The sequence below is a fragment of the Periophthalmus magnuspinnatus genome, chromosome 16 (assembly GCF_009829125.3).
Source record: "Periophthalmus magnuspinnatus isolate fPerMag1 chromosome 16, fPerMag1.2.pri, whole genome shotgun sequence".
NCBI lineage: Eukaryota > Metazoa > Chordata > Actinopteri > Gobiiformes > Gobiidae > Periophthalmus > Periophthalmus magnuspinnatus.
In genome coordinates, this window is record NC_047141.1 from 13531167 (window position 1) to 13547576 (window position 16410).

General features: G+C 39.1%; 2 protein-coding genes across 3 annotated transcripts in view; one reads left to right on the forward strand and one right to left on the reverse strand.

Moving 5' to 3' along the window:
• The window catches only part of map7d1a (MAP7 domain containing 1a), a 27802-nt gene extending 27263 nt beyond the window's left edge, over positions 1–539 (forward strand). Inside the window, exon 18 of the mRNA XM_033981446.2 lies at positions 449–539. Coding sequence (XP_033837337.1) covers positions 449–539 — 91 coding nt within the window. The remainder of the gene's footprint in view (positions 1–448) is intronic.
• Positions 540–631: 92 nt separating this feature from the next.
• thrap3a (thyroid hormone receptor associated protein 3a) lies at positions 632–9420 on the reverse strand. 2 transcript variants are annotated; one of them, XM_033981447.2, is made up of 11 exons: positions 9239–9420; positions 6788–6926; positions 5043–5864; positions 4207–4854; positions 3948–4120; positions 3645–3756; positions 2907–2991; positions 2259–2422; positions 2014–2182; positions 1819–1938; positions 632–1731 (listed from the first exon to the last, which is right to left on the reverse strand). In XM_033981447.2, the coding sequence occupies exons 2-11, from the start codon at positions 6904–6906 to the stop codon at positions 1492–1494; spliced, it is 2652 nt and encodes an 883-aa protein (XP_033837338.1). In that variant the 5' UTR covers positions 6907–6926; positions 9239–9420; the 3' UTR covers positions 632–1491. The 2 variants fall into 2 exon arrangements, with proteins under 2 accessions (XP_033837338.1, XP_055084031.1); XM_055228056.1 differs by lacking the exons at positions 6788–6926; positions 9239–9420 and adding an exon at positions 6333–6491 and having other exon boundaries at positions 1440–1731.
• Positions 9421–16410: the final 6990 nt, after the last annotated feature.

Sequence of the window (16410 nt, forward strand, 5' to 3'; positions counted from 1 at the left end):
GTCAGATATTTAGCTTTTTGGTTATCTAATTTGTGTTCACTGTTAAAGCAAATAAAGTAAACATAGAGCTCTATTTTAACAACACTTAATTGAATAAATGTTTGCACTGTTTGATTAGAGCAAATTTTTAACAATGGAATTGGATGTGGGGAAACTTTCCTGTAATACAGAGTGGGCTCAGCCAATTAGGGAGGTGCTCTACAAAAGGAGCAAACCTCAGTTGGCTAGGAGAGGGTGCTGTATGTACGGGAGGTACTGCCATTATGATTATTTTACATTTTTTTCTTGTTTTTGTAAATATTTTTGGTGTTCAAATAAATGCACTTGGGTCTGCACTGGACAAACTGTCTCAGCTCTGCTCTGTTCCTCATTGAACCTCTAAGGTTGCTATCCGGGCGATTTATAGTATCATTGTATTTTGAATTCATATTAAATTGTGTAAATTCAGTTTGCGTGGAAATGGGCCTCCACAAGGTCAGTTGAATGTCATCTCGGACTCAATGCATGCTGCTGCTGTTGGTTCAGTTCAGTATGACTAGAAGAGTGAGTAGCTGTTATTTTGCCAGTTCATATACATTTTTTGCATAAAGAAAAAAAGTTTATCCTAACGACCTACTAACCACCACAAATAACAACTTTTAAAAGTTTTTATTTCACATTTATATACATTTCAATTTAGATAACAAGCCTCAATCTATACACACACACAATATCTGAAACAATCACTGTTGAAGGCATTAATACAAACTACTTTAAAGCATTTAGGTAGATAGAACCAAGCAAAGAGAAGCATCCCACAAGTTGGTATTAATTAGTCCAGATTGATTCTAATTAGATCCATTAGAAACTGTATTTACAATCAAGATCAAGTGCGCCCAGATCTAAAGGCATTGTGCTAGATAATTCTTGTAATCTATTTTCACACATTACTCTACAACAACAAAAGTTAACCTTCCTAAAAACATTGCACTTACATTTGTGCTGGCATTGTTGTTTTTTTACACCGTTTGGTCCCCTAGCTTGACACGTCACACAAAAACAGTCATAAAGGATATGACTTATCAACCGTCGACTTTATTATTAAGTAATTATTGAAAGTCCTGCCTCTAAATAATTGAAAATTGCATTCAAACTTCCACTTAACCAGTGCTTCACACCACAAATTACAATGCTTTATGGAAACCAGTTCAAAACTAGGCCTGTCACGATAACAAATTTTGAAGTGCGATATATTGCTGAAGTAAATATAGACGATGAACCATAATATTGAAACAAATTTATGCCACAGACACAATAACCCAGCAAATTTATACGACCAAGACTGTTCTAAATCTACGATAAAGTTGAAAAACAAGCTACAAGAAATAACTGAATGATAAGTTGATATAGTAATTATCGTGACAGGCCTATAAAAAGGCCAACCAAAAATGTACAAAAAAAAAAAAGTAAGAAACCTTGAGGCGTACAGTGCTTAGATTTGCAGCTCAAAGTTCATCTCCGTTCAGTGCCCCCTTTGTGGTTCTGTTCGATGCCCGTTTGTTCCCTATTGACCTGGGCCCGTTTGGAGCCATCGTAGTTGGCACTGCTGTTGGCACTGCTGTTGGCACTGCTGTTGGCACTGCTGTTGGCCCTGCGAATGATGAATCGAGCTCTTCCACGCACAGAGTTTATCCGCCCTCGACCTCTTGCTTCTGGCCACCTGCATTCGGTATCACCATCTCTGTCATCATGCTGACAAGAAAAAAACAAATTGAAGGAAATATAGCAGTTAAAAGTCCATTCAGAGATTATCTGTTCAGAAAAGGAGTATACTCTTACTAAATAGTATTTCTTGCTTTTTGGGGTGTACTCTGGGTCCCAGTCATCATTTTTTGCTGACAGAGTTGAATTACACCGAGAACTGCCTCTGTTCCAGCTTCGTCCACGGATCTGAATGTGCTGTTGCAGTAATTGCCAAATTAAGTTAGAATGTCAAAGGGGGAAATGTTTAACTTTAAAAAGTGATTTACTTACAAATGCTTCATATGACCTGGCACATAAGGTTTCCTTTGCATCTAGTTTCACTCTATTTGACCCCTGTTCGGACTTCACAGGGGACATATCATCTTGTTTTTTCTCAGAAGATGATGATGAAGAAGATGATGATGAACTAGAAGAACGGGAACGAGTTTTCTTGCTATTTCTTGGGGGGGAAAGCTCATGTTTAAATACAGCTGAATGATGATAATGAAATATGAGGCCATTGTCAGTGTACATACAGAGATTTCTTTAGGCACTTGGAAAACATTACAGTAGTCTTTCCCGCACTAGATTCAGGACGATCCGCACTTGGCACATCTGGATCATGGCTATGATGATTTTTGCGTTGTTCAATATCCCCACGGAGGTCCAGTGGGTCTCCCTTACTTTTTTCTTCAATATCCTGAGCAAGTTACAATAGAATACATGGTGGATAGACTTTGGATTGGCCTGCAAATGTACACAGAGGGTTCTCTGCCATGCATTTAACTAAACTCTAGCTTCACTTGCAGAAGCACACAACACATCTTGCTCTTGACTGAATTATTTTGTATTTGACAGTCCAATGTCTGGCAATCTAAAAGTTGTGTCTGTTTATTAGGGTAAAACATACTTACAGACTTTTGTTTAGATTCCTTTGAACTGCAAGGGCACAGCAGCTTCCTTACTTTAGCCTGGACATCAGGCATTTGCCCACTTTTAATCAAACCATATGTTTGGTGGTGACAGGTAACAAACAACAGCCAAGCAGACTTATTTTGTCTTTGTGAATTTAAAATTCACAGCCCTCTCCCTTCAGGCTTTTAGGGAGTGCAGCCTCAAGGCTAGAGGCGGGCTCATGATATTTGTTTTTCACACTGATTTCACACTGAAATGTTTTCAGTCACCTTGTAAGTGCCGCCTTCTGCTCTTTTGATTGCCTCAAAAATCTGACAGTGCTTCTTGAATGCACTCGGTGAAACCTCAAGTCTCCTGTAAAAAAACAAATATTGTGACGTTAATAGTATTTTTTGTTTGTACAATGCATCCTACTGAGCATGCATAAAACCAAATGTTAAAAACACACTGATCTAACACATATTTCTGTCAGTTTTTCCGTAAGCCTTCATAAAGACAGATTCACTATGTGGACAGTAGAGCTATATTTTTGCAAAATCTCGTTCACTCTTTTTTGCTGTGTTCATCCTTATCAAATAAACAATTAATAAATAAGCTACTATTGTAGCCAAAGCTGCCTTGGTGATGACTGATGCAAGGCTGCCAATCTGTGCCATCTGCCCCTTTAAACGCCCACCAATTACTCATACCACATTCATACATATGTAAGGTAGGTGAAGTGTCTTACCTAGGGCACAACAACAGTATGCACTGGTCAGAGCAAGGTCCAAACAGCCGACCTTTAAGTAGGTGGATGAGGAGTCTAACTACTGAGTTCATGCTCTGCTCATGAGCCACTGCTTCCCCCATTTTAAGGTCATTTTGACAAAAAAGCAAACCCTAAGCAAGTTAACTGAAATCACTGTCACGGCAGGTAGGTGAGACAGAAGAATACTTAAAGCCTTTAAAGGTGGAAGGAAAGCCATACTACACTGAAATATAGAGGAAGATACAAAAAACCACACTACCTGTGTATTTCGGGACTTTTTCTTGGTTTTATCATTTCCCTCTCTGCTGCTTGCCTTTGGTACATGGTGAACCTCTCATTTAGGGTCAGTCCAGATGAGGTAAAGTGCTGAGCTGTGCAGGAAAATGAAAAGAAACTCGCCTTTAAATGTTCTGTCACTTTCCACTCATCTGTGAATGCTGGCCAGTGTTTTTCTTGTTGTTGTGCTTTGTCTGATTCAACAGACCAGTAAATGTACCTGAAAACATTGCATATTCAGGCACACATTTGTAGTAATAATTTGTGACTCAATAGTGGTTCTTACCTTTTATATGATGAACAATGGTGACAATATGTTGGGCAAACTGCTCAGAGGAACTTCTTTGTACCTGAGCGGCCTGAACGTGTTGAAAGATGGAGCGAAACTCTGTATCTTTTTTGGATGACTGCACAAGATCCTGAGACAACTGACGTTCTTTTGCTAAAATATCAGAAGAACTGAAACAGAAACAAGAGGAAATATAGAACTGTGGTAACAACTTGTACATATCAATCTATATATATATATATATAGTATATTTTACCACAGGAGATTATCAGCAGGGAAATCCAACCTAACATTAAATGTAGCCTCCTTTTTTCGTGGCAGAACTTTAAGGTCCTCGTCAGTGGGCATGAGCATTTCTCTGCTCCTCTTTTGTGAAGTTATAGGAAAGAGGGTGGGAGACGTTTTAGCCATCATTCTGGATTTACAACCTCTCTCGGGAGAAGAGTCTTCAGATATGTGAAAAGGCTCCCTTTTAGCAAACGCAGAAGCAAAAATTGCACTTTTTTCCTGGTTTTGTCTGACACATGGGTCCTCAATTGCAGTGTCAAGGCCAGTGTTGACGACACAGGCTGCATTCTGCAGTTTGCCCTCTTCAGACAGTTGTAGGGCTGTGTTGTTACCCTTAATTTCAGAGAGCTCATTTTCATGAATCCACTCATTGTGAAAAGGCTCTGTATGAGATTTGATCATTTTGTCATCTCCACCATCTCCATTAAGACTTGAGGAAACCTTCAGAATGCTATTTAAGGGCATTTCACCACTGACATCCTCTTTTTGATTACCAGGCCCCAGGTCAATCTTAGCAGGAGACTCTTTTCCATTTATTTTTGGTTCTTCCATATCAACCGCACTGCCTGTGCCATTCTGCCATCCTTTAGCATTTTTATTTTGCTCCTCCAAAAATCTAAACAACGGCAGAAAGAGAACATTAGATTATCCATGCATATAGACTAATAAATTGTAGAATTTTATAGACATTCTATTATTTGTTTTGGAATTTTAGTAACAGGCCATTTAAAGCTATACTAATAGGAACAACATAAACAGTGTCAGTAAAAAGACATAAATATAAATCAAGTACATGTGCCTTACTTTCTGAATGCAACAGAGAGTGCTGCTTTATCTCCATCCAAGTATTCCTCTGAAGAAAAGATGTCAAAGCTGGAGAGCATAGGGTTTAGACTGTCTGGGGAAGTCTTCTTTGTTATTGGTGCACTGCATACATTCTTCCAGAAGAGGGACCCATTGCTCATGGTATTAGTAGTAATCTGGGTGCTTAGTGCAGGAGTACTTCCAGAGGTAGATGAAAGATTAGTTCTCTTTGGGCTGCTAACTTCTGTTAAAGGGATCCAGTTTCCTTGATTCTTTTCATCACAATTGTTTTCTATAGCAAGTACTCCAGCCAGATCCACTGCTTCTCCATTTCTCTCTCTTTCTCGAATAGGATTTTGTCCATAGTGTTCTTCCTGGACATTTTTGGAGTTTTTGTTTGCTGCTGACAGTGCAGGTGTGCATTTAGGTGAGGAGTGTGATGAGCACAGGGAGTGCTGTGAGTGCCTGGACACAGGTGAGCATGATCGATCAGATCTGGGCTGACCATGAGGAGAGCTTCTTGAACTGCCTGGGCCATTGTGGAATTGCCCCCGTGAATGCTTGTTTGGCTGTTTCTTGTAGTTTTTCCAGTTGTGACGGTTGTTGTTATTATTGTTGTTGTAGCCACCCCCTCCACGCTGATAGCGCCCCCGCTGGAAGTAGCCACGTCCACGACCTCGACCTCTGAAGTTGTATGGTCGCCTGAAGCCGCGGTGGTACCCCCGACTCTCACGATTGTTCTGGTATGAACGAGGGTATTTCTTGTCCCGGTTATGTGAAGGAGATCTGGACCGAGACCTAGATCTTGACCTAGACCGAGAACTGACAAACAATATATTAATTTTTAAATGTAGATAAATTAAATGTTCAATCCCCTCCATGCATTCTATTTGAAGCATTTTTTAGTCCACATGGTGGCACCAGTTAGCTTTTAAGTTTATATTAGTGTTGACAGTCACATTCTGTATTTTCCATACTCGTGCTCTAAAGTGCTCTTCTTCCACTCAAAAAGCAGGCATCTTTTATGTAGTCAAAGTAATACACTGAAAATGAATACAGTAAATATTTCAGAAGAACTAGACAATATTATATTTTTGATACATCTTTATTAAAAAGTAATAAAATGTTAAAAATGGGTTGGAAAGACTGCATGGTTTTCTAATGATAGATCTTTGCCGCTGTTTTAAGTATGTAAGCAAACAAACCATAATGTACATGCCATGTATAAAATACATGCAACACAGAAATGCAAATGCATAGCATCTAAACACCACCAAAAAAAGAACTCACCACTTGTGTTTTTTCATTGGAATAGGGTAAGTAGAAAGGGCAGTGCTCAGAGCAGCACGGCACACTGAGTTAGAAAACTATAGACTGACTCTGCTGTGAGCAGCGTTACTGAAACCCACAGTCACATGGAACATTTAGAAGGAAAAAAACTCTCTCTCCCTCTCTCTCTCTCTCTCTTGACCCTATGTTTGCCAGTTAGATTAAACTGGCCTTCTCTTTTGTTACTGGCAAGTATGTTTTTTTTGCCTAATCTTTACTTCTCTGTGTATTATAAAAAGTGCATAACATTATGCTCCATAACTTAAGTTATGTTAATACCTTTTTAATTCAGTGAAGTAATTGCCACTTTTGGAGATGGCTATTAGTATATCTCTCTTGATTCTCACTTAAAAATCAATAATCAAGTCTTAATCACTCTATGAGTTATAAATGGGGGTCAATGTAAAAATAAGTACCTGTAGCGGTGCTTCCTAGAGCGAGATCGTGAGCGACTTGTGGAGTAAGTGGACCTTGATCTTGAGCGGGTTCGTGAGCGGCTCCGAGACCGTGATGCAGATTTAGTGGATCTGGACATCTCTGCGGCCCGCACTTTAACTGTTGTACAAAAGAAAGGGGGCAACATGACAACCTGATCCTAAGACTTGTGACAAATTGGTGCAGCGTTACAAAGTCTTAAATTGTAATTAATCTGAAAAAACAACACAAAAAGCAAACTGTTTTCACTATGCCACAGTTTCTTTGTAACCAAGAGTGGTACAAAAGAAAACAGAAATTGTAGTCTCTAAGATATAAATACTGAATAGTATGGTAAGTAACTGAGTAGCTGCTCTGAGTAAAGGAAGAATAAGTAGAATAATTCTACTGCTGACACAGTACATCCTATCACATGGTGGTCCCAGTATGTATGCCCACTACTGTTTTGAAGAACTGAAAGAGGTATGCTTTTCCCTCCACATTGTTCTTGCGGTCTCTGAACTTCCCTTTTAAACTTGAATTCAACTGGTTCCGGCGCACTGTAGCTTTTGGCTCAAAGAGAATAATTTCCTGAAAGCCCAGTTTCAATAGACGGCAAATTTGGTCTACTGCAAACACTTTAAGAATGGCATTCAGATGTTGGTCTTTGCAATATATGCAAACTGCATTGCCACTAGCTCATGACCATTTAGACAAAGTGACACAGTGAATATAGTTCAACAGAATGGCTGAATGGATTAATCTAAGCAAGTCTGCTAACATCAATTCCAAAATATTCATTAAAAATACACACTGTATGAAAAGCAAGCATCCCCATATATCCAAGATGTCTGCTTAGATGAGTCACGTTCAGATACAAAAAACGGTTGATTAGTAGTGCTGTTGGAACTTCAAATGGCAGCTGCATAATCCCCATCACCTGTTTATTCCATGTTAAAACAATGGCTGGGCAACTTGATACAGAGCTCTGAGAGAAGCCAGCCTCAATCAGTGGTCCTGTCATTAGAAGTGGGATGCCACAGTGGCAGCTGGGACCACAATCGCTATCTATATGTGCTCCTAAGGGACTCCCATCCCTATTTCAGAAAGCAACTGTCACCGGCACAATGTCCAGTTATTGAAATGCTCCACTCCTGTTTGGTTTTCCACCAGGACACTTTTCATGCCATTGAAGTTAATGGATAGCAACATGGTGGCAGCCTGGTTTCACACAAGATAAATGTAGTGTCCTTGTTTGACTAGCAGATGAGTCAGACAGCTGGATTCCAAGAGACAAAAAACAAAGAGATGCACCATCCACAACTTTAATCATTTAACTCAATACCCTCAAATTGATTTAACTCAAGCAAATTTTCCCAACTAGCATTGAATTTACACTGCTTATTGCACTGGTAATTCATCAATGTGTATACTCCCCAACATCACTGTCCTCATTGCCAGTAGTTTATGGCACGAAAAAGGTCTTTACACAAGAGCTGGACTGGCATAAAAAATGAACTTTTTATCCTAGTATTGATCATTCACAGTTTTTTCATTCAATCTCATTTTTTCTTGTTAAAACAATAAACATGGCTTTCAATCTTAACTTCATTAACAGAAACAAGACAGACTTTTCAATGCCATTTAATACCACAAGCCCAATTTAATCCTTAAAAGGCTAAAGTCTGTTCTAAACAACTTGCTTTGACTAGCTGTAAACCTTTCAAATTGAAATAATTAAATTCAATCTAAATTGACTGCAGCTCTTTTCTGCAGAAAGAAAACCACCCATCACACATTTAAACCCTCTCACACTTACGATGGAGCTTATTTTTATTCAGCTCATGAAATGATTTCTTGATGATTCATAGTGTAGTCATAATATTACAATTTCAAACTTGATACTAAGGAATAAACTCAATACTATCATCAAAATTACAATGAAAAGAGTTCACACTGCTAAATGAACATAAAGGACATACGCCTGAACTCTGTGACACCTTTTTCATCTCCATAACCATATCATTTATGCTATAGTTTCTATTACAATCATGGTAGGGCTATGTGAAATTAATGATTTAAGTGAAAAGATTATTTTACAATTCAGTTTGGTTATAGGGGTTGGATAATTTAAAAGTATAATGGAGACAGGGGACATTACTGTAATATGTTAGATAAAGGGGCACAATAGGCCTGTTTGTGCACAGGAGTAGCAGTGATCTGGTCTTCTATAGGGTTAGGATCACAAGTTAGTTACACCTGTGTTATCATTAAGGCAGCATAACCTGTAAACATAGGCTTTTTTTTTACGGGGGACAAGTTCAAAGGCTTATCCAGCTAAATGTTTACATCATCTCACTAGAGGCTGATGTAGGTGGGTTTGTGGTGTATCTTCAAATATAGATAATCTCAAATCCAAACTGAGCACAAACATAAGTAAAGCTATAACTTACCGGTGCACGTATCCCGTAGTTTTGCACCCTTACATCAAGTGACACGTCAACCCTTCAATAAAATCCCGATTCGTCCAAATGCCTGTGCTTTCTGTGCGTTGTGCCCGGCTTCTGTCACTGTGCCGTGAGTTTGTGTGAGCGCGAGGGCTGCCTGTGACGCTGCGTGTGAGCGCGCGCTGCCTGTGAGCGCCTCGTTCGCAGAGCAGAGGGGGTGTGTCCGCTCCTGCCTGCGCGTGCCCTTCCGCTTTCCAGGTCTAAAACGAGGATTGTTAAAAGTATTAAAAAAAAACAACAAACAAACAAAAAAAAAACCTGTAAATGAATGAAACAAAACACACACACACACACAAAGCACATTAGCCTACGAATTGTGGATCAACACTTCCCAGACCACAATTTTGAACATTTTTTAGCTTAAATCAGGGTGTCCAAACGTTTTTCTCCGAGGGCTGCATACTGAAACATATTTGAGGGCCACAGACCTGTGTCAATACAGGGAGTCAAATATTGCATTTAACACAGGTTTGACAGAAACATTGTACCTTTAATAAGACTTGGAAGATTATTTTCAAGTCTGTGTTACAATACAATGTGAAGTTATTCAGGTTGTAGAGGTAGAATTGCTTTAATTTGTACTAAAAACTACTTTCTGATCAATTGGGCCAGTTTAGGAGGAGACATAAGGGCCAACAAAAATTGGTCTGAGGGCCGCATTTGACTGGGCCATAGTTTGGACAGCCCTGGCCTAAATGATTAGCTTAGTCAATGAAATAGCCTAAATTGGTAGCCTAAGCATATTTTTCTTGTCCTACATGGTGTACAAAGAAAGCTTGCAGAGAAAGTCAATCCAGCTGTGGTGAGAATGATTTTGTGCTAGGTGTTTTGGATAAGTTAACATTGAAAGCACTCGTTATGATCAACATTGAATAGATGTTGATTTTGATCCTATTTTGGTGGTGGTGCCGGTGGTGAATCAAAGTCATGTCAACTTTGAAACAATATGGAAGTTTCAACACATTTCAAACATTAAATCAACATTAATTTGACTAAATAAATGCACATTGAATCAAGGTCTGGCTCCCAGTTGATATGGTAGACTAGAGAGAGTCTGCTACAAATAACCTATCCTTAAAATGACCTAGGCTATTAACCTTTTTGGGGGCATTAGTATTAAACAATTGAAATACTGCTTCATTGGCCTAATAGAAACAGGTCCTTTTACTTCCTGTTCAAAAGTGCAGAAGTGATAGTCCCTACCTCCCCATAGTGTCATTTCATCATATCTAGCAGCAGATTTTCATTTGAGACATTTTGTAACACAGAGTACAAATGGTTTGGATTATCACCTGTAAATAGAGAAGTTTGTGGGGATAGGGGGTAGGTGAAAATAGAAAGTGCTTAAACCTCAAGTTACAATGCAGGATTACTATATGTAACATGTATGGATTAAGCAAAACACAACCCTGAACAATGTAACAATAATTTGTCCAATTTAATCCTTCAAAGGTTTTTTGTGTCCATACTCATAGTCTATAGCTTTGTATACTTTGGTTCTTATATTTTTTTACATTTCTGCTAGACCTACTTGTTTTGCAGTCTTTGTTATATTTTGCACATCTGCTGTTGCATAAATGCTATTTTTATCATATTGAAGTATTTTAATGCAATTGAGTTCATATCCAAATCCCCTGCTGTCACTCTTCCTAGCCTTGGCAGTGCCCCTTGTTTCCCCAGTGCTGCAGATGGTTCTGTGTTAACACCTGCATAATGACCCTTGGCCCATTCCCATCCATCTCTCTGGCCTATTAGCCCAGTTTATACCGGCACCATCCAGACACCAAAGCGGTTATTTTGGGCAATCCCTCTGATACAACGTCTCCCAGGGCGCAGGATAAAGGACTTATGCCCTGTCCAACGCCCACCTGTCGGAGTCATATCTCATCAGTGGCAGGTCTGATCGTCATCACAGAGCTTTGAAATTGAAATTGCACGTAGCCTTTAGCCTATATATGCTGTTGGCTTTAACTTATTTCCATTATATCCATTGGTGTTTTCAACAGTAGTGGAACATAACGAAGTAAACAAAGTTAAGTACTGTACTTAAGTGCAACTTTTGGTATCTGTACTTTACTTAAGTAAATTTTAAAGTTGATACTTTTTACTTTTACTTCACTACATCTGAAAGCAGGTATCTGTATTTTCTGCTCCACTACATTTTTAAACTGGACTGGAAAGTGAAAGTATTTTTTATTATTGTTTGAGACCTGCTGAAAAAGCATTTATTATTAACACATTTGTAATGTCTAAAACCAACAATATACAAATAAAAACATCTAAGAAAAAAAAACAATTAGTTAATTTGTTTCTGTTGAACAAAATTCAGCACAAATCTTTATCAAAATCGATACGATGCTGTATTATATCTCAAAATCTGTACAAAATACTTTTACTTTTTACTCTTTAAGTACATTTTTAAACAAGTACTTTTAATACTTTTGCTTAAATAGATTTTTTCGTGGGATACTTTTACTTGAGTATTTTTTATTTTATTTTATTTTTTTGCTCCGGTATCTGTATTTTTAAGTAATAAAATGGAGTACTTCTTCCACCACTGGTTTTCAATTCGATTCAAACCATTTGCACAATAATGTAAGCCATCTGGTGGTGGTTACCTCGTGTGAAGTGCTTTTTCTTCTTTTTCGTCCAGAATCATTGTGCAATAAATTTTGGGAAGTGTGCAAAGACTTTATTTTATAATGGCCATATTCAAGCTAACAGCTAGCACTATGGGTTTGTGATAGGAACAAATTATGTTATTTAAATATGTGACCTTGCAAAGTTTAATTCCAAACAACTGCATAGTTTGTTGTTTTTCCACTTAAAAATGCCCCTACTATGACTAATTAAGATATTAAAGCATGTGTCATCTTAAATCATAGTTTTAATCTCAACTAAATGCACAGTAGAGTTCACCTTCCTGTTACCTGTATTGCTGTTGCCGCTAGTTATTCTAGTAGTTGAACCGACATAGCCACAAGGTCGACTGTTCCATGTGCTCTTAGACAGTTCCATGACCTTATTATCACCTTCTCCATGTTTCTATATGGTTTGGAATTCAGACTCTAATCATCTGCATTAACACAGGCAGGATTCCCAGATGAAATATGAGTAGATTTGGTAATTAGCAAGTTCTTTTAAGAGATACATGACCATCATTATAGTTATGCAGTTAATCTTGTAACCATTCATGAAATTATGAAATTGAGTCTTTGAGTACTAGTGTGAACAGTTATAGAGTTAATATGAAATAGTGACTCTATTCAAATTTACCTTTACACAATAATTTCTCAAATTTGAATGATTTTGTAATATCTTTACCACTAATTATGTGTTTTTTTAAAGCCATCCTTTTTTGACCTGCGTCAAGAAGAGAGCCTGTCACACTTCTTTCGCAAGTGATCACTTTTCCGAGCAGGGCATCTTATTTCAACTAAGTTTGGTTCTTAATCCTCCGCTCAGAGCATGTGCCAACAGCCAAGACTTAAATAGACTTGCACATATGATGATAAAAAGAGGACATCTCCCTGTCCATGCTGGGCATACTCTGCATGTGCTCATCCATATGCTCAATCAAAACCATATTTGTAAATCAGGTGTCTGTGTAACTGAATGGCCTATTACCTTGGGGACTATAGTGTCAACCAAATACAGGTACCAAACATACTGGTAAAGGTTCACAGTTTTACAATATGCTATAGTTGAGTCAGATTTATTTGTAACTGCATTCAAGTTACACAGATAACTGATTATGGGCAAGAGATGACAAAAGAATGACTAAATAGGAATGTAGGGTCGCACAGCACCTCTTGTGGCATCTTGCGATTACTCCACTGACTGGGAACCTGATCCTGCAGTGGACTGGCCTATGCTGCCTTACAGCTTCTCAGGTTGGACAAGTTGGATATTCTTTCAGAGAGGTAGTAGTATTTGAGATGGACATGCTGATGATGCTGTAGGTGTCTGAGGTGACTATAGCAACATTATATTCATGCCTGAAAACCTTCACCAGATGTGGCATTCAGCAGATGTTGCATTGTGAATCAGCTCAACAAGAACCTGACAAATGAAATTTTGAGCCACACTTTGCGCACTGCACCTCAAATGCAGCCTGTTAGTTCCAGAAAAAAACAAATTATTTTAATTTGACTCAAAAACTCAGATCATCATCACTGTTTTTCTACAATGTGTGATGTCTATCTTGGTGCATTTTTCATTTGTAGTGTTACTTTGAGTTCCTGGATTATAGTTTCTCCATTTAAGATAAAAACATGTTCACAGTGTTGGCTTGCTCAAAGAGGAATCCTACTTGTTGTGTGTGAGTGCTGTGCCCCAGAGTGCATACAGTCTCCGGCCTTGTAGTTTTCCTCAAGTCAATTTTGAACCAGATTGTAGTATACACATGTTGTTATTGTTCACACCAACATTTGACACCACACATATCTGATGTGCATGATATTCCCACCTAGACACTTAGAGCTGACTCACTTTGCACCTGCAACTGACAAAACTGTCCAAGAGATTGTCACCAGTCTCAGTTCATCTACATGCTGCCTCGATGTGTTACCCACTATTTTTTATTTATTTATTTATTATTTAAGTCTGTGCTCAACAGTTTGCTGTCACCACTCACTCACATAGTTAATATGTCACTTCAATCTGGAACATTCCCAAGCGTTTTGAAAACTGCGGTTATCAAGCCTCTCCTAAAGAAGAGCAGTCTTGATGCCACAATATTGAACAATTATCGACCGATCTCAAATCTGCCGTTTTTTAGGCAAAGTCCTTGAAAAAGTTGTTTACCAACAACTTATTAACTTCCTCGAAATGAACAACTCCTTTGATGTCTTCCAATCAGGTTTTAGACCCCACCGCAGCATTGAGACTGCTCTTATCAAGGTGACAAATGACATCCGCCTGAACACTGATGCAGGCAAAGTCTCAGTCTTGATCCTGTTAGATCTGAGTGCTGCCTTTGACACTGTCGATCATGGGATCCTCTTACAGAGACTAGAGGACTGGGTGGGCATCTGTGGTACGGCACTAAACTGGTTCAAGTCCTATTTAGAAAACAGGGAGTACTTTGTTGAAATTGGAAAATGTATATCAGATAAAATGTCCGTGACCTGTGGGGTGCCCCAGGGGTCAATCCTGGGACCCCTGCTGTTCAATCTCTACATGCTGCCAGTTAATATGCAGCAATAATGTGTCTTACCACAACTATGCAGATGACACTCAGATCTATGTCTCACTAGCAGCAGGTGACTATGGACCAGTGGATTCACTCTGCCACTGCATCCAACAGATCAGTGTGTGGATGCAAAACAACTTTCTTCTGCTAAACTCAGACAAGACTGAAGTCATCGTCTTTGGCCCACAGAAACACAGAGAAAGTGTCAGCAGTCACCTCCAGTCTCTCTCTCTAAAACCTTCAAATCAGGCTAGAAATCTAGGGGTAATAATGGACTCAGACTTGAACTTCACACATCAAATCAATAACATCTGCAGCTTTTTACCACCTAAAAAACATTGCAAAAATCAAAGGTATACTGTCAAAGCCAGACTTAGAGAGACTTATCCATGCATTTCTCTCCAGTAGGTTAGACTACTGTAACGGCCTGCTCACTGGCCTCTCCAAACGAGCCTTAACACAGCTGCAGTACATCCAGAACGCTGCTGCTCGGGTCCTGACTAGAACCAGGAAGTATGAGCACATAAGTCCTGTGCTCAGGTCTCTGCACTGGCTTCCTGTAGCTCAAAGAATAGACTTTAAAGCAGCTCTGCTTGTGTATAAGTCTCTCCATGGCCTAGGTCCAAAGTATATCTCAGACATGTTAGTGCCATATGAACCATCTCGCAATTTGAGGACTTCAGGGACCGGCCTCCTGCTAGTGCCCAGAGTCAGGACTAAACATGGGGAATCAGCGTTTAAGTTTTATGCAGCTAAAACTTGGAACAGTCTTCCTGAAGATGTGAGACAGGCCTCTACTTTGACAATGTTTAAATCCAGGCTCAAAACTGTTCTGTTTAGCTGTGCATACGACTGAAAGGTTTTTATTCTGCACTCTTCTCTTTCAATTAATTAGTTAATTTTATGATGATTATTTGTGATTATTTATGTTTTGATTTGTGTGATTTTAATGTCTTTCTTATTCTGTAAAGCACTTTGAATTACCTTGTGTACGAATTGTGCTATACAAATAAACTTGCCTTGCCTTGCCTTGCCTATTCACCAGGGAGGGCCTGGTGTGTGGAAAACACTTTAGCTTCATCACAGCTGCCCCTGTCTCAGAGGAGATGTCTCACATGAGGTGTGCCACAGGGGTGTGCCACAGGGCAGACAGGGCCTGAGTAGGATCTTTATAAAGCTGAGGGGCCGGTCCACTGGGCACAGCTCAGTCCATCGAGAGCACTTGGTGATTGGTTACAACAATAAAAACTTTACAAGGTGATGTCTTACCAGTTGCAGTAAACAGGCCAGTTTTGGAGTGAGTAAAGATGCATGTGATGTGATGCTCTATAGTTGAACAAAGATGTGTTTCACACTAGAGTGTGAAAATTAGTGACCGTGCAAATCTACCAGTCTTTGATAGCTGATCCCCCGGGCTGTCAGTCAGTGTCCTAGGGCTTGTCAGCGGTTCCGCTTACAGTTAGCGTTCCAGTGGATGTCCGGAAACTTTAGCTCATAACCAGGAGACATCGAGCAGGAAGGTGGCTGATACCATCATAAATGCACGCGTGGTGTTCTGTCACCTGAGAGGAAGCTGGCATTTTTGCCTCTATCTAGAGTCTTTTTCTGTTGTCTGGTTTAAATGTTAAACCAGCATTCATAAAAGAAGTGCCAGTTCATTCTTTGGGGTTAAGTAAAGTTTAAGTTTGCATTAAAGTTCATCCAAACCTTTTAAATAAATCATTTCATCCTGACCCTTGGCATCACATAAATTACACTTGTTGATGTTTTTCTGTTGGCATTTATGGACTTGAAGTTCTCAAAGGGCCTCTCATAGCTGTAATTTAATCATAGCACTAAATGAATGGCAGATTTAATGACATGGAATGGGATCACAGCCCCTGCAGAGGGAAGGAGGACATCAGTATTTACATCAAAAGCACAA